At 49.4% G+C, this 25,851-nt stretch overlaps 1 protein-coding gene across 4 annotated transcripts in view; it reads right to left on the minus strand.

Annotated features, from left to right (window-relative positions):
• The window catches only part of ATP10B (ATPase phospholipid transporting 10B (putative)), a 263,328-nt gene that overhangs the window by 30,599 nt on the left and 206,878 nt on the right, over window positions 1-25,851 (minus strand). For all 4 annotated transcript variants that reach the window (XM_066273192.1, XM_066273193.1, XM_066273194.1 and 1 more), the window contains 7 exons: window positions 23,949-24,201; window positions 21,619-21,857; window positions 13,150-13,341; window positions 10,726-11,326; window positions 8,734-8,843; window positions 6,667-6,793; window positions 3,664-3,848 (listed from right to left, as the gene is read on the minus strand). In XM_066273192.1, the coding sequence (XP_066129289.1) occupies window positions 3,664-3,848; window positions 6,667-6,793; window positions 8,734-8,843; window positions 10,726-11,326; window positions 13,150-13,341; window positions 21,619-21,857; window positions 23,949-24,201 (1,707 nt within the window). The remainder of the gene's footprint in view (window positions 1-3,663; window positions 3,849-6,666; window positions 6,794-8,733; window positions 8,844-10,725; window positions 11,327-13,149; window positions 13,342-21,618; window positions 21,858-23,948; window positions 24,202-25,851) is intronic.

Raw genomic sequence — 25,851 nt, forward strand, 5'->3', positions numbered from 1 at the left:
AACCTTAGTATAGAGATAAAGAAATGGAAACGGTGAAATTTTTAGTAACTTGCCCAAGGTCATCCAACTTAGTAGTGGAGACAGATTGTTACTACTCAGATTGTGGCTTCTTAAAATGAAGAAGAAAAAAAATACATCAACTGCATGTTTACCTGTTGGTGTGCCTGTGTTGGTCATAGTGTTTAAAACTGACCGTGGATGTGAACATCTTATTGGTTTAAAGAAACTTATTATTTTTTTCTGGTGTAGACCTTGAAATATAATACAATGAAGTTATTTTCTCTTCTCAATTCTCCTCCATTACTTTTGATTCTATCAAATATCGAGTCAGACTGTGGTTCTAAATATATTCTTAATCTTCTTTGCCTTCTGTAAACATGACTTTTCAATAAAAATAGAGAAAAGCTGCGGTTATCAGTTTTGACAGCATTGTGTTGTCCGCGTGGTCTTTATTTAGCCGTGTTCTTTTATGCGTGGCCTAGGGTGGCGATTTGTCATTTACTGTCGTACCAAAATTTCTCCTAAAAGTAAATTTTTAAAAGTTTGAAGCGAGTCCATTTAAAAGAAATCATTAAATAAAAAAATAGCACAGGTAATATATGGATGTTGGCAAAAATTGTGGAAGTTCGAAAACGACAGGTTTGGGAACCATGGATCTAGAAGAATCTGAGAAGGTTCTCGTTCGTTCTGGAGTGCGTAGGGCCGCAGTGCGTTGTTCCTGAGCCTGCCTGTAGGGGGTGCTCAACAGGCAAGCAGGTGCACACAGAACCTAAGGGGCCCTGGGAAGCCACCGGCCACACCTGAAATACTTGGGAAAGAGATCAAGACAGTCCTTGCTGGAAGTTGGGACTGTCATAAATTATACAAATTTCCCCAACATAGGATGGCAGCAAGTCATCAGAAATGCAGGCTTCTGAACAGACTCTCCAAAAGGACTTATTGCAAATTTTCTTTGTAGCAACCACAATAGTTAGCGTTCATTAATACGTTCAGTGTATGTCAGAGACTGTGGTAGGCAGCCTCTTCGGTGGCTCTGGTGATCTCCACCTCCTGGGATTCATGCCCTGGTGGAAGCCCCTCCCCCTGAGTGTGGGCGAGGATTAGTGACGCCTTTTTAACGGAGAGAATGCTGCAAGGATGGGATTCCACTTCCCTGGTTAGTTGATGAAGACTGGCTACTGATAATGGCACTTCTTCCCTCTGCCTTGGATGGCTCGCCCTGGGGAAAACCAGCAGCATTGCTCTGAAGGAGGCCCACACGGCAGAGAACTGAGGCCTGCCAACAGTCATGTCCATGAGCTTGGGAGAAGGACTCCTCTCCATTCCCAAACAGCCCACCCCATTGAGCATTCAGATGAGCCCACAACTCTGACGGCTTGACTGAAACCTCAAGAGAGACCTTGAACCAGAGGTTTGTACCCAGCTAAGCCACACCTGGACTCCTAACCCACAGAAACTGGGCTAGAATGAATTCCTGTTGTTTTCAGTGGTTAAGTTTCGATGTAATTTGTTAACTAATACAAATACTGGGCTAGTAAATATTTTCCCTCTATGATCTTACTTAATCCTCCCAAATAGCCTCTGAAATCTTTTTAGTTTCCATTTGACAGATAAGGAGAATGAAGTTCAGAGCATTATGGTATCTGAACAGTATTAAAGCCTTTGACTATATGGTCAATAACAACAGTAATAGTTGCTATGATTAGTTCCTATTTAATACAATAGCCCCTTCTAAGATTCCTTGACAGATCAACACTTCCAGAGAAGAGTTATTAATTCTCTCATCTGACGAATGAGAACCCTGAGGTCTAGAGAGATTCCCCCTAACTTGCTTATAGCTTTAAGATGCATAACAAAGAAACAGTAGCCCTAAATCAATTTATAGTGAATTAGGCAGATAAAAACCCTTGGAGGAAATATCCACTGACTATATGTAATTACATGAAGCGGGGGTTTAACTAAATCTGTGATTGAGAATGGATTTCTTGAGTGTCTGTCTTGACAGATCTAGGCACCCACTCCTTTCCCCCAGACACAGGGAGGAGAAAAGAGTCCCAGGCTCAGCACGCCCAGGGCTGTGGGCAGGACGTAACATTCATGCACCATCTTGGAGGGTGTCAGATAACTTTAGAAGAGTTGATGGTGACTGAACTCAACATGAAGCGTGGCCCACCATTCCTTAGGGACTTTGGCTAATGAATCAGGAAACATCTTCAGCTTCCTACAGGAATACATTGTATTTAACAGACCCCCCACCCCCACCCCATGCCACTAGCCACAGAGGTTTGCAATGTCCTTTTGGAATCACCTTGAGCCTAATGATCTTCACAAACAAAATTTCCATTGTCAGCGGGGCAGGAAGACATCAACACTCTTGCAGGGATCAAGCACTCAAGCAAGCTGCAAATTACTTTCTCTCCTAAGCATTGTATTAACGCCAAAGGTTTCCCTGAGATTATTTTCATTTGGAAAATTCTTTAGGGTTTAATCTCATCGTAGCCTCATCTGTGCACCTGACGAGAAAGTAAATGATTTTTCCAATTAATCTAAAGGGCCTCAGGCACTTTAAAAAAAATGTGTATGTTGATACTTCATGAAATAAAAACCAAACTCAAACCTCACACATTTCTGGATACGATTAGCTTTGGGAAAAACCAAAAGCTTGGGGCTCCACCATCCTCCTGCCCTTTTACTGTGAGGGTCTTCCCCTTTCCCATCTTCCTTCTTCTGCTCCCTCCTTCCCCCTGTGACAGGCCCTGGGTCTCCGGGTCCCCTCCACTCATCACCCCGGCAACACAGAGCTTCCTTGTTAATGCCTCACTGTCTCAACCAATCCCTGCTTCCCTTTGATAGGAGCATGCAAATCAGTGCCCTCCGCACATATTCCCATCGGCCAGGAAGATAGAGGAAATTGACTTTCTGCAGTTCGCATTGTGAAAACAGATTTTTCCTCCTCAACATAACATTGTGTTACCACTTCTTCAGACTACACAGCCCTCTCTCCAAACCTGGCTCCCTGCCACTCACAACCTAGTTGGGTTGAAAAAAAAAAATCACAGTTTTAAAACTTTGCTTATCGCTCCATTACTATCAAAATGTACTGGTCTCATGTATCATTCCTTTCAGGATTTATTTTGTGGCAAACCAATTTGACTTACAAATTGGAGCTGAAATTGTAAACTCGGAATAATTTCAATTTGAATTGGTTTTTTTTTTTTCCCCCCCAATGGATGAGTTAATCCCAATGATGCTAAACAAACCTCTCTGAGTTTCTGTGAGCATAAAGTAGGGTATTGTGCAATTAACCCTGGCCTGCAGGAGAACAGCATTCTGGACTTAAGTCTCTCAGAAACTGTAAGGTGACCTGGGGCAGGTGACAGTCTCAGTGACCTTCAGTGTCCTCATCTGTAGAATGAGAAGCGTAGTCCAAGGGTAGAATTCAGTAGAGGCAACACTTCCTAACATGTACTCTTAGACATACTATAAATACATGGTCAACCGTATGTGGGGATGAGGGAGATGATATTGGGCTGGATGGCTTCCAGGACCCTCTGAGCCCCTAGATTTTCACATGGGGGCTTCCTCAGATGCCCATATACCACCCCTAGCCCGTCTCCTGCTGGCCTGGGGGCTGCTCTGCGCTTGGACATACTTTGGCCTCACCTGATTTTCTGTGTTGACGGAGTAAACAGTGTCGGTCTGGTCTAGCAGTCTGCAGGCATAGGCGATGTTGACTGCTGTCTCCTGCTTATCTCCGGTCAGGACCCAGAGCTGGATCCCAGCTCCCCGCAGGGCAGCGATTGTGTCTGGAACGCCTTCCTGTAGCCGGTCTTCGATCCCAGTGGCTCCTGGAGTGATCAGAGACACCAGAGGTCACATTTATGGTACAAAAGTAGCTGCCTAATGTCCCCAAAGCCCTATCAAGCCAGGCAATAATAATGAAATATCTTCCACATTCTAGGCTGTGCTAAACACCCAGGATACAGCAGGGAACTACCCAGAGCTGGTCCCTACCCTCTCAGAGCACCAAGGTTTATTGATGAGGGTTTATAACCGAGCTATACGAGAAGCCCAGGGGGTCATGCAGATATACACCAGGAGACCCAGACTTCATCTGGGAGGTCAGAGAAAGCCTTGCTAAGAAAGTGTCCTTCAAGCTCAGCCCTGGAAGATCAAGCCAAGAGGTGGAGAAGAGAGAGAGTTCCAGGCAGAGGGATCAGCAGGTGTCAAGGCCTGGGGGTCAGAGTCAGGGCACACACAGAAAAGGAGACAGAGTCTGGTGAGGCTTTGCTGGTCAGGCTATGGAAGGGGCTAAAGGTGGAGAGTGGCAGGATCAGTTTTGAGATTGAAGCACATCCTCCTAGAGAGAACGGACTGGAGTTTGGAGCGAGCCGGGTGAATTCTTTCAGGATTCTCAGTTAGAAACTGAGCAGGTGTGCAGAGCGCTAAGGGCACATGTCAACGGGAGTGGAGAGAAACAGAGAGACCTAAACCTTTGCCATACAGCAGAATGGATGGAGACCCAGGTTTCTGCTAATATTCCTTGGAGAGAATTAAACAGGCAGCTTCCATAATTTTGGAATCACCCAAATTCTACACCAACCCAAATACCGAATACCAATGATGAAGCAAAACAAACAAACAAAACCCCCCAAACACCCCTCCCCCCCTTTGCATTGAGATTCCTTTAAGAGCACAGCTTGTTTCACTCTGAGCAGGAGCAAGGCGTTTTATTTCTTTCAGTAATTCCGAGTGACAAGAGGCTGGCAAACCAGTTCCGTTGGATGCACAGTGAAAAGGTCCCTTTATCGTGGGACCGAGCGTGAAGGCGAGCCAGGGCGCGGTGGTTTCTGGGCCACAAGATGAAATCTCTGTCCGCCCGGGCCGCCTGGGGGAAGGCGAACAGCCATGCTGCCCCCCGGAATGTGCTGGTTTAGTGTTTGAGGCCCCAACACGCCGGTCAACACCCCCCCCCTACCTCCAGAGGAGCGACAGCTCGGCCTCATCTCGCCCTCTGAGGGCGCGCGCAGAAGGTGCGACTCTGAGCTGATGTCTTGTGCCAGGGAGGCGGAGTGAAGGAAGGAGAAGGAAAAACACATTTATTTGTGTGAAAGAGGAAATGAAACGAGGAGGCTGCGAAAGCCTTTCCCTGCCAAGGAGGCCGACAGGTCCCGACAAGCGTGTTCTCCTCCGCGGGGACGCAGCTGAGTGCACGTCTCACCAGCGGAGACTGGAAACCGCAGCGCTCCCCAAGCAAGAAACCTCGGGGCCGGCGCCCTTGCGGGTGAGCTCCGGTATCCCTGTGTCGTGGATAGAGAGCTCTCTGGTTCCTGCTGAAATGAGCTCTAGTGACCAGCTTTCCAGGGGGCCTTGTGAGGCTGCAAACAAGGGCCCCTGCCTTCGAAGCACAGAAACAGAAGGCTGGAGGAGGTGGGGAGCAGGACTCCCGCCCTGGCTGGCCAGCCCTCTTACCAAATCTTGCCGCCACCTTTACATAGAAAGGCATCACATTCTTCTTACAGTGAGGCCGGGTCTCTCCCCCTGCACCGAGCCTGGCTGGGCAGGTTGGGGGAGTGTGTTATCCAGAGAAGATGCTAAGGCGGAGAGGGGTGTGCGGATGTGGCCCTGGGCACACAGCAAGGTCTCAAAGGGGCCAAGGCTTGGCCCTCGTGCCTAGGCCGGCATTGCCTTCCAAGAAGAAAGTGGCCACGTGGCCAGTGTGTTTTTGCAGTTCTCATGGGCCGTCCCCAGAACTCACTCCGAGCCCTGAGATCAATCCCAATAAAGAAAGCCTCCGCTTCTGTCTCAGCAGCGCTTTTCCCGACAGGAACACAGCGCTGTCTCTTCAGGGTGGTCTCCACGCTGCTCCTCTGCGCCCCACCCCCCTGCAGGTCACTCCAGCTCTGTACAGCAGTGGCCAGAGTCATCTCTGTAAAGCACGAGTCTGTCCCTGCTTTCCCTCTCATGCCTTCTCCACACATGTAACATGTGATTGACATGGCCCTTCATAATCTGGGTCCTGCTGACCTCTCTCCCCCAACCTCTCTTCCCCGTACTCTGTGGTCCAGCCACCGCAGGTCTCAGTAACCAGCCGGCCCAGGCTACCTAACCTCCAGGCCTTTACTCGGCCCCAGCCTGTGGCCTGGAATACTCCTTGGCCCGACCAACTCCTCTTCTCCACCGAGCCCAGCCTCCCTGCACCCTCCTTGGCCCCAGGCGAGGTTGGCACCTTTTATTTGAGAATCTATCCCACCTGGTATGTCGTCCAGCCCAACCCTCATCGCATTCTATTTAATTATTTCTTTAATCACTTTTCTCGCCAGACTCTGAACTCTTGTTCTCTGCGGTAGCCCCAATGCCTAGTAAGCTACTTGGCACATAGTTGGTGCTCAAAAGCATTTGAACAAATGGAGCAGAAGCAACCAAGCTCCTAGCCCTCATTCAGCAGGGAGTGCAGGAATGCCCCTGGGCACCCTCGGGAAGTTGCCTGTGGAGTCTGGGTTGCGTGTTGGCACAGCCTGTTTGTGCCAAATATCTAGAAAGGCACCCCAGGGAAGGCTTCTAATTGAGACATATTTGTGGCAGTGTTGGAATCCCGGCCAAGAGCTCCCTTTCCAGCTTGTAGCATGCCTAGTTTTCATGTACTGAGGACTTATTTTTAGCTACCGAGTAAGGTGAGCTGGTTCTCCAGATGCTGTGCGGTCTCCATTAGAAGCTCATCGCGGTTGTCTAGGGACGCCTCGGCCTCATGCCGGAAACTGGCCCATCGCCGGAAGTCCTCTTCACTCACGACCTATGGAACAGGAATAGGCTCGTTCACAACTCTGAGCGAATCCCTCCCTCTTTTCCCATGTGCCTGTTTCAGCTTCTCTATACCATTAGATGGGGCTTTCCCCTCAATAACTATTCTCTTGAGTGCATGAGTCAATGAAGGTTTGATCCTCATGTTCCATTGTCACCAAACATCTGTTGAGCTCCTGCCCTGCGCTGGGCACCAGAAATAACAGCAGTGATCAAGACAGACAAGACCCCTGCAGGCCTGGGCTTATGAGCTACCAGACGACGAGAGACATTATCCAAGTAAATACTTTAAAAGCATAGATCATTGCAAGGAGTTCTATACAGAAATTAAAGAGGGTGATGTGATGGTGTGAGTGTGACTGGGCAGGGGGAAGGCTGTGGGAAGAGGGGCTATTTCATTTGAATCTTCACGTCTTTTAGACAAAGTGACATTCAAGTTGAGAGTCAACGACAAGAAGGGTTTGGTTATGGGAAGGGGCAAGTGCCAATGTTGTGAAACAGCAACGACCTTGGTTTTGTCTGTTCCTTGAACACACCAGCTGGCTGAAGGCTGGAGAGCCAGGCAGAAAGGAGCCAGCAATGAGGCTGGACAGGTCGGCAGCAACCAGATCCTGCACAGCCTGGCAGAATGCTCCACCAGCTACTGGAGGTGGTACCTCAAAGCTGGAAGACTATAACTAGAGTTCATATCTGCCTCCCGGAGTCCCATAGCACTTTTAGACCCCTCTGTCAGCATTGCAGGAATACCGAATCTTATGGCAATGGATAATTCTTTTGTCTAAGCATCAAATATTCCTTGATTTTTCCCCTCTGTGCAAGGCTTTAGAGAGAAAACCAAAGGGACACCAGTAGGCCTTTTGCTCTTGTGAAATTAACAGTCTTATTAGAGGAGACAAAATAACCACAAGTCATTTCATTGGAAAATAGAAGGTGGTAAGGGTATAATTACAATCTCTAAAGTAGTGAGCATGGGTTCCTGTCTCATGCACGTGTGCTGCCTTAGTTCATTTCCATGGCAACTGTATGAAGTAAGGAGCACTGACACCATTTTAGAGATAAGAAAATCCAAAGCTCCACGAGCTGAAGAAACTTGCCCAAGGTCACATGACAGATAAGTGGTGAGAATGGGACATGTACCCAGGTAGGGTCTGGCTTTAAACTCATAAACTCTTTAAGTTTTTAATTTTATGGTTGCCTAAGTACCATGAAAGAGATGAGCTCAGGGGATTTATGGAGGAGAAATAAATCTAGCCATCTAGCCATCTAGAAAGATAGGCCCATCATAGCTCCCCTACTTGATTTGAGGTATCTCATTCGGTTCCCCGGCTCTGGGGTCCATAGCTCTCTTTGTTCGCCTCTTCTGTGGGCGCTGATAAGTTAAAGACCTGCAGGGGGTGAGGTGGGCAATTCAGTAGGGAATGGTGGGGACTGTGATCAACCACAGCAGCAGAACACACTCCTCATGGAAGGGATCACTGCTACACGGCTGGAGCTATTTGCTGCCACTCAAGAATGGAGACCCGCTTTGAAAGATCCTCTAAATTTTCAAGAGAACCCAGAAATCTAGATATTTTTTTTAGGTGATCACATAAAATCTCCCAAATTTCAAATCTATGCAAATAACGCACATTTTGAAAGAATACACTGAAGGCAGAATTATAACATGATGCCATTAGAAACGACTTTATGAGCTAGGTGTTACCAATGATGCACACACTGTGGAGCAGGAGACTGCAAAGCCACACCTATGTGGAGCCCTGCCATTCAGATCTCTGCCCCAGCAAAACCGTCAGAGTCATGGGTCTTTGTGGCAACTCAGAACAGCTAATATCGAACACAAGCAACCACCATACCAGGTCTTCTAAAAAGAATCAGCAAAGACAGAATCAGGGTTCAGGCTTCTCAGCTACTTGACGAGAAATCTGTTCTCACCTTCTTGGCGATGCACAGTGTTCGAAGGCCATCTCGCGCATAGAGGTCTAGATGCTTCTGGGTCCGGGCTCGGATCTTCCTCACCTTCTTTTCCACATCAGTATCAGTCACTGCGAAACAGTCATTGTCCCCCCACGAGGTCATGTACAAAGGCTGAGGAATCTCCATCCCAACCAAGATAGCTCTGGACCTGAATCTCATTGTGAAGTGCTTTGCCACACTGGGTTTGCTGAATTAGGCTTTCTTTCTACACAAGAAATGGTCTTAGAAAAAAAGATATTTTTTTACATTTCCTACTAATATAGTTTAGAATAAAAAATACTAGATTGCATTGCTCAAAGTCCCCTTTATAAAGTCCTACATATTTCTTTTAGAAAAAAACTTTTTTTTTTCTCTTGAAATTCTAGTACTATTATCTGCCAGATAAAAAGAACTTTTCATCCTGGGTTTGTGGGTTTGGGGCAGGATTGATGCTGTCCCCACTTACTTTATCTAAGATGTCACAGGCATCACTAATCAACTGCAGCACTTTATAAAGATGAGCCTGGAAACAAGCGTCAGAGTTTTTTTATTTTTTTAACCAGGGCTCGATTGAGATCTTTAGAGGCCCTAAGTAGTAAACAGATTTATTGCATCCCATTCATCCCTGCATCCAATGCAAAATTAATAGTGCCATGTGTAACAGGAAGATGGGTATAAGAAAGCCCAGCAAGCTCTGATCTTTCCCACGATATTATTCTAGGGTTGTTTTTATATACTGCAAAAACCCTTTCAAAGATTACTTTCTAATTTTTTCTAAAGATGTTGCTGTTTTCCTGGTGCCTTGAGCACAGTCCCTATGCAATATTTCATTTTCAAAGACTTCCTAAGGTTAAACCCTTTTGCCTTCTGTTTGACGCCCACCGCCGCTAACAGAAACCTCAGGGTCAAATTGAATGTTCAAATACCAGAAATATATATGTTACACCCAGGGTTATTTTTTTTTTCTTTTCCTTTCAAAGCTTTGCTCATGTGTCTTACTGGAAGCACCCCTCATCCATTTTGCAATCGGGACAAACAAAAATACATCTCTAGGGGCAACTCTGATGGCCGTGGCCCAGGGACGGAGGGCAGCGGCCTCCTCGACTCAGGAACACTGAACTCACTTGTCTGCCAGTGTCTGGGGATGAAGAGACCTAATTAGCTCCCTTCTCATTCTAAACACTCATCAATCCCCATGAACCTCTTGGCTTTGATCCACAGCTGATAATGCAGGAGGCGCAGGGCTGCCTGGGCAATTCTAAAGCTTGGCTGGAAGCTACTACCCTGGGAGAATCATAAACCCCATAACTGTCCTTCCCCTCATTAGCAATCAAGAAGCGGCTGCACACTAATTCATGCTGCTGCAAACTTGGACACCGATATGGAGGGACTTTGGAACAATTTTCTGGCGTGGTGCATGCAAGTTTATGAAAATCCATCTGGGAGAGGCTGAGGAGGAGGAGGAGGAAGACGGACATCTGAGGCTGCCCAGAGTGCATGGAGCCTGGCGGGAAAGGGGCTCCGAGCTGGGCGTCAGGGTGCCTGGGTCGCGGATCCACCGTCAGTTGTGGTGCCACCTTTCTTAGGCTACTTCCCTCTCTGGGTTCAGTTGGCTTCTTTCCAAAACTAAGGACTACACTATGTTTGAGGGTATGTTAATAGTTGTCTTGGTAAAAATAGTATCTGGATAATTCATGTTTAAATGAATTTGGAAAAAAAAATATTAAAGAGGCTTTTCTCTTATCTGACTGCCCAGTCTGAGCTAACGGGTACTGCCATTCTCCGGGTTGGGGAGTGGTGTGGAATGCAGCGGGTATTAAGGAACCTGTTTTGGGGACAGCAGCTTGAGGGCCTGGGTTCCACTGGGACCTGCTGGGCTGAGTAATGCTATACCCTGAGCTAGTCATTGCTATTCCGTGTTGCCTCTTAAACCTGGAGCCCTGCTTGGGGGTGGGGGGTGGGGGCACTCACTGCAGGCCGGGTCTTCCAGAAGGTCCATGATCACCGAGTCGGCGCCCTTGGTGTAGACGACGATCTCGCCCGTCAGCGGGTGCCTCACGACCACGGACATCCTCTTCCTGACAGAGTCAAAGCCCAGGGTGCAGAGGACATCGAAGGTGAGGCAGGTGCCCTGGGGCAAGCGCACGGTCACCTGCTCGGGCGTCCGGGACACCAGTGTGAAACTGTAGGCACGGGCGGCATGTACCAGGGCGGCCTCATCGGGGCTCTCGGCCTCATAGCAGAGGTCGGGGCTGGCCAGGCCGAGGACCGGGTCCTCCAGCACCTCCTCAAAGGAATCGCACGACCCAGATGCCAGGATGTCTCCTTGGTCCCACGTGCTGCTCCTGTAACCGCCATCGGTGGAGTAGCCTCCACTGCACACAGACGCATCGTCTCTTTCTTTTGAGTCTGTGGTGGGCACATGGGGCCCCCAATGCTCCCCCAGGTCATTGTCAGAGGGCGCGGTGGATGAGAAGGATTGGCTGAGGCTTGAAAGCTTCAACTTCTGGAAGAGCTGCTGAATCTTCTCCAGGGATGTCCCCAGAGCCTTAGTCGAGGGGGGCATGGTGACCTTGAGGTCAAAGGAAGGAAGACGAACATTACCCTCAATGTTGGAAGAAAATATCAAGTGCTCTTATGGCAGAATCTGAAGGTCATTTTGCAATACATGGATTACTTGGGCCTTCTGTGGTTGTGGGCATGTCTCCTCCCCTAAGTGAGCCTCAGTTCACCCACCTATAAATTGAGAGTGTTAGGATAGATGTTTCCTCTAGCCCTGACATTCTTGGGATTGGCAATGACCTTCCCACTTCAATCAGAGACAAAGGAGAGGAGACAAAAGCCAGACCCGTAGTAAGAGCCCAGATTCCCTACACCCTCATCATAGCCTTCATCTCTGTAAGCATCATCGCTTTTTCCCCTCCCAGCAACCTGATGGGATACTATCATTATCCCAATTTATGGGTGGGAAAACCGAGGCACAAAGAGGTTAAATAAATTGGCCACCATCACCCAGTGCATAGGTAGCAGAGCTGGGACGCGAATCTGGTTCTGTCCAACTCCAGAAGGCGGGACCTGCAGCACCTGCTGGTGAAAGCCTCCCTATTAACTGAAAATCGGAGAGGGGGACGCCATCCTCCCCCAAATCGTGCTTCCTCCTCTCTTGAAAAATTGAGTTAATTTCTCACAACACGCTTGCTTGCCCTCAAAGCTCCCGATGACTTCTGATCACTTGGCGACTTTTCAGTGGCTGAAGGTGACTCTTCAGGGTGGTTTGGAGTCAGGACATCAGAAAGGGAGGCTCTGAGCTGGTACCTGGGTGAACCTTTTTCTTCATTCCATAGGCACAAGTTCTAACACCCAACTATTCTCATCAGCTACTCAGAGGGGAGCTTGGGCGAGAGCCGGTAGATAATTAAAGACAGAGCTATCGTTAGCACTAAAACATAATTCAAAGTATAACCTTTTATAAATGGCCATCCAGCACAGTATCTCCCAACGGGCAGAACACCACACCTGGGGCTATTTCTTCTGACCCCCACAGAGAAGCTATGGAGTCACACAGGTGGTTCTGCCATGAATTAATCGCATGTCTTTTGTTGAGTCACTCAAGCTCTCTGCGCCCCTGTTTCTTCACTTGTTAAACCCAAAGCCCATACCTCAGAGGTTTGTTGGGTTGTGAGGGTTAAAGGATAATGCCAATGAAGTGTTTGGCATGGAGCCTGGCATGTAGCAAGTGCTCAGTAAATATTAACTTTGAATATTTACCCTGAAGAAAGATAGACACAAAACTGGAAAGCCACACAGAGAGCTCATATATAATCTTTTAAATTTTATTTAAAAATAAGGAAACTGATACCTGACCAGGTAGTAGTGATGCAGTGGATAGAACACTGGCCTGCAATGCTGAAGACCCAGGTTTGAAATCCTGTGGTCACTGGCTTGAGCGCGGGCTCATCCAGCTTCAGTGCGGGGTCTCCGGCTTGAGCATGGGATCATAGACATGACCCCATGGTCACTGGCTTGAAGCCCAAAGTCGCTGGCTTGAGCTCAAGCTCGCTGTCTTGAGCAACGGGTCACTGCTCAGCTAGAGCCCCCGGTCAAGGCACATATGAGAAAGCATTCAGTGAACAACTAAGGTGCCACAACTATGAGTCGCTGCTTCTCATCTCTTTCCCTTCCTGTCTGTATGTCACTGTCTGTCCCTTTCTCTCCTGCTAAAAAAAAAAAAAGGGGGAAACCGAGGCCCAGAAAGGGTAAGAGTTCAAGGTCTCAGAGTGATGAAATGGTGACACCGTGGCTAGGGCCCAGAGTCTTGTCTTCCAGATCAGGACTTCACCCCTTGCTCCAACCCTCTTCCCCTCCCCCGCTACCCTCCCTGTCACCAGTCCTTACCCTCTGCCTGGGCTCGGTGCTTGTGGAGACCATGACGGAGTTGCAGATGGCCAGGGCAAGGAAGAAGTCCGCGATGGAGGCGGAGGTGGAGAGTGAAGGCTCGGAAGGTTTGGCGTTTGGCAAGGTCTCCAGCCACAGGGCAGCGTCTCGCACCTTGGGCAGCAGGTTTTTATCTGGAGTCACATCTTTTTCCTGAGAGAGAAAGGCCTGGGTGAGTCTTTTCTAAAGGGGCGCAGAGGACGGCCCCTCCAGCAGGCTCTCTGTACACTCGGGATTCCCTGCACTCTTGAATCTAGATGGCTCCCACTCCCGCAAACCCAGTCACTACAGATTCTCATTTGATTCTTCCCTTCCCCTTACCCCACATGTCCGTCAGTTACAGGCTGCCAATTCCTCCCTCCCAGTGTCTCCCCACCATTTGTCCCTCATTCTTGATGCTGCCAGCTGGGCTCAGATCCGGTAGCCCTCCATCCTGGATCTCTGCCCCACCTCTACACTGCTGGAGCAGCCTCTTCCACATCTGGCCTCAGATCCCGTAGCCCTCCATCCTGGATCTCTGCCCCACCTCTCTACTGCTGGAGCAGCCTCTTCCACATCTGGCCTCAGATCCCGTAGCCCTCCATCCTGGATCTCTGCCCCACCTCTACACTGCTGGAGCAGCCTCTTCCACATCTGGCCTCCCAAATACAACGTCTGGGCTTGTAGAGCTCATCCTCAGGGCTCAGCGGACAGTCCAGGAAGTTATAAAGGGATTATGGAAAGCTTTCTTCCCCAGAAAATAGATTTCATTGCGCGGGGATGAGGTGGGGAGGGAGGTACGTGAATGGATGCCTTTGATCCTTATCGTAGATACCCAGAGTTGGGAACAAGGTTGGAAGTCACCAAAGCCAAAACTTCTACTTTCCTGATGATAAAACTGAGTGCCATAGAGAAGGGAAGTGAACTATTCAAGATGACACACTGAATTAGGGTCAGAGCTAGGGCCATCTCACTCACCTGACTCCTAGCCTCTGACTGCTTTGCTCCAAGCTATGCACTATGTATTACCAAATGGTGACACAGTTAAAAAGGTTTCACGGCTAATTATTGCATGTCCACTTACCCTCTAGTTGAAGTGACTGTAGTGTGTCCCCAATGCCTGGCAGACGGCAGCCACTCAAACCTATGTCAACTGATTGCTCTCCAGAACACCACGGATCAGCTCATGGAATCTCTTTGTTAAAACTCTTCTTTAGTGCATTTCCACCCAATCATACAGTGATGCATTGAAGACAGAATTCTCTGCAAAGGGCCTAGTTCTCTCCAGCACTGGCAGCAGGCCCAGCCTGCAGGTGCCAGCCGCAGAAGTCACTTAAACTTTACCCCGTCACCACAGACTTGCTTCCGCAGGGCAAGGTTCTCCACGGCTCCCTGTGCCCACAGCCCACTGGTTTCCTGTCTGGTCCATTAACAGTTAGGAACTTGGCATTTAGGACAGTTCGAGAGAAAGCAGTGCCCTATCCACCTCTGGGCCCCTTGGTTTGTCAACGTCTCTGAAGGAAAAGAACAGAAACTTGCGGGGCCACTAGTTAGTTGTTCAGATTGGTGTTTAGTGACAGCCAGGCAGCCAGCTGTTTGGGTTTCTTTCCATTGCAGAAGACAGAAGGCTCTTACAGAACCCCTCGCGGGAAGGGGATCTCTGACCCCTCGTTACACCCTCAAGGATCCTACTGTTATCATCAGATACGTTTGCTGACAACCCAGAGCAGGGTCAGGTGCTCTGTTCAGTGTTTTCACGTACAGCGTTTAGTCATCAGAACAGCACTGAGGTAGCTACGGTCTCCCACTTTAATTGAGAGGCGTCTGAGGCTCACTGACATAAGCAACTTGCCCAAGGTCACAAAATCAACAAAAGAAGCTGGAACCTTGGATCCAGTTCTGACTGATGCAAAGCCAGAACCCTGAAACATTATGCTGGCACTCCCCCAACTTAACGTGCACTCATTGACCGGGCATCTTGTGGAAACACAGATGTTGACTCAGCAAGTCTAGGGTGGGGCCTGGGCACCAGCATTCTACCAGCTCCCAAGTGCTGCTCACACTACTGGTCCGAGGACCACAGTTTGAGCAGTAGGCGCTGAGACACAGGAAACTGGCAGAGGTGGGAGGAAGCAGACGCTTCTCTCTGCTGTCGGTGAGTGTCTAAACTGATTACAGTCTCTTGGGCAGTGTCAATCAAAATTTAAAAAATGCACACACTCAGGATTGGGTAGCAATGCTCTAAGGATAGATACTCTAGAACCGTGATGGTGAACCTTTTTATAAAAACCGCCCACTTTTGCAGTGCTGGTTTAACCTGGTCCCTCCCACCCACTAGTGGGTGTTCCAGCTTTCATGGTGGGCCAATCGCGGTGCCGTTTGGTTGCTCCACTACCAACCACCATGAAGCTGGAAGTCCACTAGTGGGCGGGAGGGACCAGGTTGACCAGCACTGCAACAGTGGGCAGTTTTTATAGAAAGGTTCGCCATCATGGCTCTAGAAACACTCATGCACGTGTAAACAGAGGATGGCTCAGCCATACAACACATGCAAACAGCCATTAAATAAAAGGATGAGGCCCTGGCCGGTTGGCTCGGTGGTAGAGTGTTGGCCTGGCGTGTGGAAGTCCCGGGTTCGATTCCCGGCCAGGGTACACAGGAGAGGCGCCCATCTGCTTCTCCACCCCTCCCCCTCTTCTTCCTCTCTGTATCTCTCTTCCCCTCCCACAGCCGAGGCTCCATTGGAGCAAAAGATGGCCCGGGCGCTAGGGATGGCTCCTTGGCCTCTGCCCCAGGTGTTAGAGTGGCTCTGGTCACATCAGAACGACGCCCCGGAGGGGCAGAGCATCGCCCCCTGGTGGGTGTGCCGGGTGGATCCCGGTCTGGCGCATGCGGGAGTCTGTCTGACTGCCTCCCCGTTTCCAGCTTCAGAAAAATACAAATAAATAAATAAATAAATAAATAAATAAATAAATAAATAAAAGGATGAGCCTGACCTGTGGTGGTGCAGTGGATAAAGTGTCGACCTGGAAATGCCGAGGTCGCTGGTTCAAAACCCTGGGCTTGCCTGGTCAAGGCACATATGGGAGTTGATGTTTCCAGCTCCTCCCCCCCTTCTCTCTCTCTCTCTCTCTCTCCTGTCTCTCCCTCTCCTCTCTAAAATGAATAAATAAATAAAAAAAATTAAAAAAAAAAGAGACTGACTGAATCACTTTCAGTTTCTTTGAAAAAAAAAAAATAAAAGGATGAGGTCACGCCCCATGGAATATCCTGTCTGTGTGCCTACAGGGTTGGGCAGAAGGAGGTCTGCCGTTGTCCGTATGGAAAAGAATACAATAATAAATAAATAATACAAGAATAAGCTCTGTGTTTTACGTTCTTGTAACTGCGAACCTCCCCCCGCCCCCATATGAAATATCCCTCAAGATTTGTTAGGTAAAAAGGAAAAGCTAAGTTCGAAACAGAGCTCGTATGGTGTGCTCCGTCAAAGGCAGCTCACGTCACTACAACGTCTGTCTGTGCGTGGGTAGGTCAGACACCTCTGGGAGGGACACAGGGAACTGTGAGTGGTCGTCTCTGTGTGGTGGGGGGCGGGGTGGGAGGAGACCTGCTGTCTACCTTTCGCCCCTTGATTTCTTTTGACGACTTAACCACGCGGTTGTCTTACTATCGCAGAAACAGACTTTCCTGGTTGCCGAGGAGCTGGAGGCTGAACTATTGTTTAGGGCAGTGATGTTTGCCCTGGCCGGTGTTGTGGCCTGGATGATACCAAGTTTGGTTCAAGAACAGGAAGAGCCTGATGTCTGTCAAGTTTTGGTTAAGTAAAAGCACACGGACTGTTAGCTTTTCCAAGTGGGATGTACGTGCCAAGGAGCGGGGGAAACTGAGGGGTCTGGTCAGAAGGGAGTTAGTTGTTCACCCCTTGTGAACAGGGTCCCTGTAGTCATGTGTCCTCACTGGGACCCAGGGGTCAACGAGAAGCACAACTGATACAGCCCTCATCTGTTCCTGCCTACGCGGTTACATCACTTCTAAAAAGGGTTTTCTGCACTTGGCTAATTAAGTTAGCACTCTTATCTAATGGCCCAGCCAGCAGAAGCGTGTGGCAGAGTGTGTATGCGGGCTGTCCCCTCCGCTTGGGACAGACTGGGGTGCTGCACAGATCTCTGCCAAAGGAAGAGAGGAAGACCAAGGCAAAAGAAAGGAGGCAGAGGGCCAGGACATTCTTTCCGGAGGGCTGGGAGGGACCGTGCCCACAGAAGGGAGTGGCGAGCAAGTTTGGAGACTCACCAGTGCCCAATGCAAATTTTATGGTTTGGAAGATATTCTTTGGTCTAATGGTTCTGGGAAACATTTTGTAAGTGACACTTCTAAACAAAGACTCTTTGCTCAAACCTTGACTGCTCACAGACCAGGAAAAAACACATATATTTCATTCTCTGTCCACTACCTTCATAAGTATATCACCTCACCCTCAAGCCACAGAGTTTATGGAAGCCAATTAGGCAACAATAACCCATGCTTCCTTGTTCTCTGTAGCCAAATTAAAAAAAAAAAAGCCAGCTTACATTGTTATTGTTGATGCTCATTGTATCTTTGGTTTAGAGCAAAGAGCCAAGGAGACAAAGAACAGGCTCCATCAAGAATGGGGGAGGGTGCGCCCCGGGACCTGGCACTCTGGGGCAGTCAGAGGCAAGTTCTGACTACGTTTACAAAGGGGAGGTGCAGAACCAGGGGTGCCGAGGGATGATCAGCACAGACTGAGTGCCAGGTGGGCAGGCGGCCCAGGAGGAGAGCTCAGACAGCCCGCCGAGTCTGGGCATGGCGGGAGCCAGGAGACCTCCAGGGAGGTCCTGGGCGTTTCCGGTGGACCAGCTCAAGGACCTGCCACTCCACACACACGTGTTTTACAGGTGGCATCAGAGCCCTTTGAGGCAGCCTGCACCACCCCTTCAGTCGGTCCCTTCTCAGCGGAAGAAGGGGCCTAACTGAGTCAAAGCTAGACTATTTCCTAGTGGGAGGACAGTGCTGTTTACAGAGGGTATCAGTCTTAATTGCTCACTGGACTCATCAGAAATAAAAATATGAATGCTCGGGCCCTAGCGCAGACCATCTATACCAGAATATTAGGGGAGGGGGCTCAGTACCGTATTTACAAAAATCCCCCTTCCCCCATTCCATGTCTCCAGATAGGTGAGCATTTGTCCAAAGCAGAGAGCTTTCTTTCAGAAAGATCATTTCAAACCTCCACTAGTTACTGATTCATCTAGGATGTGTGATTTGAGCAATTAGGATATTTTTAAAAGATGGGAACACATGGTATGCAGGAGTCCCAGGTTTGATTCCTGGCCAGGGCACACAGGAGAAACGCCCATTTGCTTCTCCACCCCTCCCCCTCTCCTTCCTCTCTGTCTCTCTCTTCCCCTCTCGCAGCCAAGGCTCCACTGGAGCAAAGTTGGCATGGGCCCTGAGGATGGCTTCATGACCTCTGCCTCAGGTGCTAGAATGGCTCTGGTTGTGGCAGAGCGACGCCCCGGATGGGCAGAACATCGCCCCCTGGTGGGCAGAGCATCACCCCCTGGTGGGCATCCCGGGTGGATCCCGGTCCGGCGCATGCGGGAGTCTGTCTGACTGCTTCCCCGTTTCCAACTTCAGAAAAATACAAAAAAAAAAAAAAAAAAAAAAAAGATGGTGACACTGTGGCTTCCAGCTCAGTGAGTTGACTGAAGCCACAGAGCTAATGAAGGGAGAGCTTGTTAGCGTTAAATTGGCTCCTTTAAAACGCAAATTCCCCTCACCCAACTCCCATTCCGGCAACTTCTTCAGTAAACATTTCCCTCCTTTAACACCCCCCACCCTGGGAAGGTTCTAAAAAATGTTCTTGAGACACTGCTATCATGAGGGGCCTGAGGGTTGGGAAAGGGAGACAGTCTGTAACCAAGGCAACCAACCCGGATATACTAATCTAAGTATGTCCAGGTGCAGACAAACCCGGGCCAGCAAACGCCCTATATCTAATGCTCTCGCCCACAGCTCGGGGCTGACACCTTTTGCTGGTCCCAGCCCGCTTGTATCCAGGATCCAGGCGCTTGTAAAAGAAACTTTTCCTTTGGAGCACACTAGCCTCGTGTTTTCTGCTCATCCTGCGGTCTCTGCCTTTCAGGGCTGAGATGACCCAAGCTGTGCCTCACTTGTAGCTGGAAGGGGCCTTACAAGATTAGTAAGTTACGTTATTTGAGTTTTAGAACAACTGGTGAGAGTTGTAAGTAAATTATTTTCAGGTAACTAAACAGGGGTAGAAAGAGGCTTGACTTGTCACTTAAGGTTACAACAAGCCAGGAGCGGAGCTGAGACCAGAACCTGTTTCCTGAGTCTGGGCCCAGGGCCCTCCCTAACAGCTAGCTGGGGATGTCACTGTCCCACTAACCCCAGATTTTCAAGCCAACAGATGGCAGAAAGACATATACGGCAGTCCATAAAGAGAACACGTCACCACCCACACCTGCCCAGGCAACAAGAATTGGGTCTTATTCTACGTGTCATTTCCTTATTGCTCCTGAATGAACTTAGAACTACCTTTAAACATGCCAGACAGGGCAGAAGGTGACATCCAGGACCTGGCTGTAGCTCAGAGGTTAATGTGTCCCTTTCATGGACCATCAGGTAAGGGCCCTGAATAAAAGTTAGCCTGGCTTGGCTCAGGGTTGCAGTTTTTTCTGGGTTACTGAGATTTGTCCGGTTGAGAGAATCTGTGAGCCCCCACTGAGATCTACAAAGGAAAGGTGTCTGGTGGAGACATTCTCGGGCACATAGGATGCCCGTGGCATCTAAAACTGCCAAGTGCCAAAAGATACACAAGGTGCAAGACCTACAATCTATGCCTAATGAGATGTCACTAAATTCATCGTTTGAATATTCCCCCAATCAAGAGCTGGGGGAAGAGCATTCCATTTAGAGGGGATAGAATTAAGTAACAGAAAGACTTGACACTATGCAGGTCCTGTTATTTCATTTGGGAAAATAAAAAAGAAAACCAACCAACCAAACAAGCCAAAAAGCTTCCTAAAGGCATCTATGGATCATTGGTCTTGTACGTTTATGCATTTATGTGCGTCCGATGTCTGAACACATTGTTATCATTTTATCCTTGCTAATGTTGCTTTTCTGTGCATAGTAACCAGTGTTAACTCATCTATGTATTCACTCAGAGTTAGGGAAGTAACTACCCAGAGCTCACAGACGCAGGGCATTCCTTCCTTGTTAAAGTCAGAAAACACAGTAGTCCTGGGTTATGGATACATGGTAACAATATGGACAAGTCTTTTTGCTCGCTTGTCAGATTAAAAATACCTAGGACCTATAATTTATGTGTACTATGACTGCAACAATGTTAAACATATGGCGTTATGTGTGTGTTATTAGTAGGGGAAATAAGAGACTGGAAGGAAATTCACCAAAAGGATCATTTTGAAAATCGAATTTCCTAATGATGAGGTAATAGCACTTGAGGTTCCTCTGGAAGTTTGTGACTTGTTCAAGATAGTGCGGGGTTCCCTGGGGGCCTTTTCTGTAAGCGCAGAAGATTCCAGATGATGTGCCCCCTAGGAAAAGGGCGCAGTGCAGAGGAAAGTGGAACGGAATGGGAGTCGGAGGCCCCAGTTCTGGCCTCGGCTTCCAGAAAATGTGAAACCTTGCAGAAGAAACTCAATGCCTTCCCCCATCACCCGGACGTTCAGTGATGGATGGCCCAGCTCCAGGGGATCAAAGGAAGGATCATATGCAGAAAGCCCCAGACCAAAGCTGCAGAGACGAATGACCACACGGGCCAGGCAGTTCACCCAAGGGACTGAAGTGCGCTGGGTAATTTCGACACAGATGTTCTTTGCTTCATAACAATCTAAGACTCTTTTTGATGACATCCTCCCCTTTTTCTTGAAACGCATAAGCTTGTAGCCATATCTTTTGTTGTTCTACTTTCCAGAAAGCGGGGCACGGCAAATATTTCTCTTTCCTCTAAACTGTATTATCGGAAAAACTTGCCTCCTGGGCATGCTGCTGGCCCCCAGCTCAGGGGTGAGGACAAACAGAAGTGAGGTAGGGGGACTGCGATGCCCAGTCTAAATGGCATCAACTCCTTAATTCCACTTAATTTCCACAGGGAAATGCTGGCTTTGCGTGAAGAATTTTCCCAGTTCCATTTTTATCTAAACAGAAGCCAGAAATCTATGTTCTTACAAAATCTCCCGATTTCTAAATACGGAACGCAGGAAATTAGCGAGAATTGTGTATGCTCAACAAAACACAGGATTACGTACAAGGCCAAGGGCTGGCATTCTGAGAGCTCTTCAGGGTTCACACTGCCTCTTGTCTTTCACTCCCTAGAGCCCCTCCCAGGACCCCCCCCCCAACAGAGACCACCTGCCAGTCAAAGAAGAAAAGGCGAGGACTTACTATGGAGCTGCTGAAGGCCACAGGAGACTGTGTGTTTTCCCAGCGCCCCGCGGACCTCTGCCGGCAGTGAGTCTGGATGGGTACCCGGGCACTCTGGCACCTCCTCAGAGACTGGCTCCCTCCTTGGCCTCTCAGTGGCCCTGGGCCCTGGGCCCACCGGGCTGGGAAGGACAGGCACTGGTATTGGGTCCACTCTTCACTGTCTGAGTCCAGCTCCTTTGGGATTTCCAGTCGCTTAGCTGCAAGAAAGGAATCCTGTTATCGCCCCCATCACGCCTGGGTGGGACCACGGCCGGGGAGGCCCCAGACTTCGGCAGTGGAGGTCGGAACCCAGAGGAAGAGCTCTGGGCTGCTCTGGAAAACAGGGAGCTGGCTACCCTGACTGGAGAAAGGGGGGTGACCCAGTCACCCAGGTTCCAGGGCGGGGTTACCACGTCCTTCTATGGGGCTTTGAGCTCTGGTGTAACCGTGCCACTATGTCCTCAGATGTTTAGAGAGTACTGAACTCTAAGAGTTGTTTTGAAGACTTAGAAGTACTGATAATGGCAGCTGTTTCTATTATTAGAAGGATCAGAAGCTCCCACATTAATGGTTACCTACCATCGTGGCAAAAGGAATTGGGTTCCCGATAATATCGCTTCCTTTCTCTTTCTCCATCCCTCCCTCCCACTCAAAAGAATGAATGCTGCTCCCAAGAGTTTCTTAATTAAGGTATGTATGTGTGTGTCTTTGTGTGTATGTGTGCGTGTGTGTATGGGGAACAGAGCTGAGGAATCAGGTCAGCCTGTGTGTGTATGTGTATGTGTATGTGTATGTGTATGTCTTTCTTGTGCGCACGCATGTGTGTGTGTCTGTGTGTATGCGGGATGGAGCTGAGGAATCAGGTCAGCTTGTGTGCATGTGTGCGTGTGCGTGTGTGTGTGCGTGTGTGTGTGTGTATGCGCGATGGAGCTGAGGAATCAGGTCAGCTTGTGTGCGTGTGTGCGTGTGCGTGTGCGTGTGTGTGTGTATGCGGGATGGAGCTGAGGAATCAGGTCAGCTTGTGTGCGTGTGTGCGTGTGCGTGTGCGTGTGCGTGTGCGTGTGTGTGTGTGTATGCGCGATGGAGCTGAGGAATCAGGTCAGCTTGTGTGCGTGTGTGCGTGTGCGTGTGCGTGTGTGTGTGTATGCAGGATGGAGCTGAGGAATCAGGTCAGCTTGTGTGCGTGTGCGTGTGCGTGTGCGTGTGTGTGTGTATGCGGGATGGAGCTGAGGAATCAGGTCAGCTTGTGTGCATGTGTGCGTGTGCGTGTGCGTGTGCGTGTGCGTGTGTGTGTATGCGCGATGGAGCTGAGGAATCAGGTCAGCTTGTGTGCGTGTGCGTGTGCGTGTGTGTGTGTATGCGGGATGGAGCTGAGGAATCAGGTCAGCTTGTGTGCATGTGTGCGTGTGTGTGTGCGTGTGTGTATGCGGGATGGAGCTGAGGAATCAGGTCAGCTTGTGTGCATGTGTGCGTGTGCGTGTGCGTGTGTGTGTGTGTGTGTGTATGCGCGATGGAGCTGAGGAATCAGGTCAGCTTGTGTGCGTGTGCGTGTGCGTGTGCGTGTGTGTGTGTGTATGCGCGATGGAGCTGAGGAATCAGGTCAGCTTGTGTGCGTGTGCGTGTGCGTGTGCGTGTGTGTGTGTATGCGCGATGGAGCTGAGGAATCAGGTCAGCTTGTGTGCGTGTGCGTGTGCGTGTGTGTGTATGCGCGATGGAGCTGAGGAATCAGGTCAGCTTGTGTGCATGTGTGCGTGTGCGTGTGCGTGTGTGTGTGTGTGTGTGTGATGGAGCTGAGAAATCCGGTCAGCTTTACTGGCCACCTTCAGTCTCTGCAAGACAACAATCCAGGCATTTTATAGCCACATCTCCTAAGCAGAAGCTTTGCCTCTGAACATCCAAGATCCGTTAGCATGGACGGCATTTCCCGGGTGCCTCAAACCTGACCAGGCGCCTAGACCTAGGCCTCTCCTCCCAGGTAAGGTGACCTGAGAACTTCTTAGACCTTGGCACGTACTTGGGACATGTCCCCAGGCCACTTCTGACGGGTAAAAAGGCTGTGTGTACATGGCACAGACGGGCTGGAGGGCGACCACGCAGGGGATCCCCCGTAGCCTCTGTGCACACACGCAAGGGCACAGGTGCTAAGAACAGCACTGCTCTTCTGTGACAAGGGAGCCACAGGGACACAGGCAGCTACTTTCCACACGCGTGTGGCCTCGGTGGGGAGCAGGGTAAGCCTTCAGCTCCATTCTCTAGGAGAGCAGTGATTCTCTCAGGAAGACGGCGGGGACCCCCGGGAGGCCGCGCACCGTTCTCTCGGTGAGAGTACTCGCTGCCCATGATGGTGCAGCGCCGGAACACCATCTTGTTCTCGGTCAGCGTCCCCGTCTTGTCGGAGAAGATGTGCTGGATCTGGCCCAGGTCCTCCACGATGTTGAGGGCGCGGCACTGGACGGGCAGGTCGCTCTCCTCGTCGTACAGGTCCAGGTCGCTGTGCAGGAAGAAGACCTGTCCGAGCTTCACCAGCTCGATGGACACGTACAGGGAGATCGGGATCAGCACCTGCGAGAGAAGGAGCCCCACGGGTCAGACACCAGGCTGGACCCCCGTCTCAGGACCCTCTCTGCTGGGTGGCACAGGCATTTAGTAAAAAGCTGATGTCGGCTCACGTGCTGGACTTTCTCTGAGGAAGGAAGGGTCCATGCCTTCATGCCTCCCTTGGAATTCCTAGGGAAATCTGAAAAAGGGCCGCGCCTTCCTCTAGAAGAAGGGGTGTCTGGTCTGCGGGAGGCACTCGCCATGAGCTGTTTGGTGTGGAGCGGGAAGGAGGTGAGGAGCTGTCCCGTCTCTGTCCAGAGCCTGCTGATGCCCCCTTGGGTCTCGGTGGCACTGAGGGTGGCCCCGCACCCTAACAGGTATTCAGACCATTGCTGATTCCTGGCCACTGATTCAATACCTGATACCCATTGAGCGCTTTCTTTGTGTCACATGTTATTCTAGGTTCTGGACATGGCGGGGAACAGAACAAAATCCCTGAGCTTGAAGACCTCAGCTGCCAGCAAACCAATGAATAATATTGGCTGGCGGTGAATCTCGTAAAGAAGTAAAGAGGGTGGAGGTGAGGTCTGGGAGGGCCTCTTTTATAAACTGTGACCTCTGAGCAGACACCTGAAGATGAGGGTGAGGCGTGAGGTTACCTGCGGGAGGAGGAGCATTCCGGGCAAATGCCGGCAGTGGGACCGGGCCGGGTGTGCAGTAGGGGCGGGAGTCAGTATGTGAGTGCACAGGACAGGAGGGAGTCAGGGCCCAGGTCACTTAGGGCTGGCTGGCTGCAGTAGGGACCTTGGAGTCCACTTCCAGAGGGTGCGAACCCTTTGGAGGGTCTAGGCAGAGCAGGGAGTGGTCTCATTCACATGCCAAAAGGCTCACTCTGCTAAAGGGATGAATGCACTAATGATTATAAGAAATTCACCAGTAAGAGGACAATGAAACACCCTCACATAGTACAACTGAGTGTGTGAAGCTTCATCATCTTTCATGGGTTGAATTCCTTCCAGAGCCGGAAAACATTGTTTTTTTTTCCTCCCTCTCTTATGTAGGTACCCTGTGTTTCTGTTCTTTCCTCCCAAACAGGATCAGTTCTTTTTTAAATTTTTATTAAAATTTTTAAAAATTTATTGATTTGAGAGAGGGGAGGTGGAGAGGAACATCAATTTGTTATTCCACTTATTTATGTATTTAATGGTTGCTTCTTTTATGCACCCTGACTGGGGATCAAACCCACAAACTTGTCATACTGGACAACACTTTAAACTTGAACCACCTGAGCCTGGCCTGTGGTGGTGCAGTGGATAGAAGCATCAAACTGGAATGCTGAGGTCGCTGGTTTGAAGCCCTGGGCTTGCCTGGTCAAGACACATATGGGAGTTGATGCTTCCTGCTTCTCCCCTCTCTCTCTTTGTCTCTACTCTCTCTAAAATGAATAAATAAAATCTAAAAAAAAAAAGAGGTCTCATTTCTAATCATTTGCTAATAAATTCACTTAAACTTTAACCAACTGAGCTATCTAGCAGGTTTTGTTTTTTTCCTCAACCAAGCAAATGTTAAAACATTAACCTGTGTTTTATTTCTATCAATGATTACGGCTTGACAAGTTCTCTTTGCTCCATTATCTTCTGCTATTCCCAGGTCATTTGGTTTTATCCGTTCACT

The sequence above is a fragment of the Saccopteryx bilineata genome, chromosome 4 (genome assembly GCF_036850765.1).
Source record: "Saccopteryx bilineata isolate mSacBil1 chromosome 4, mSacBil1_pri_phased_curated, whole genome shotgun sequence".
Lineage (NCBI taxonomy): Eukaryota > Metazoa > Chordata > Mammalia > Chiroptera > Emballonuridae > Saccopteryx > Saccopteryx bilineata.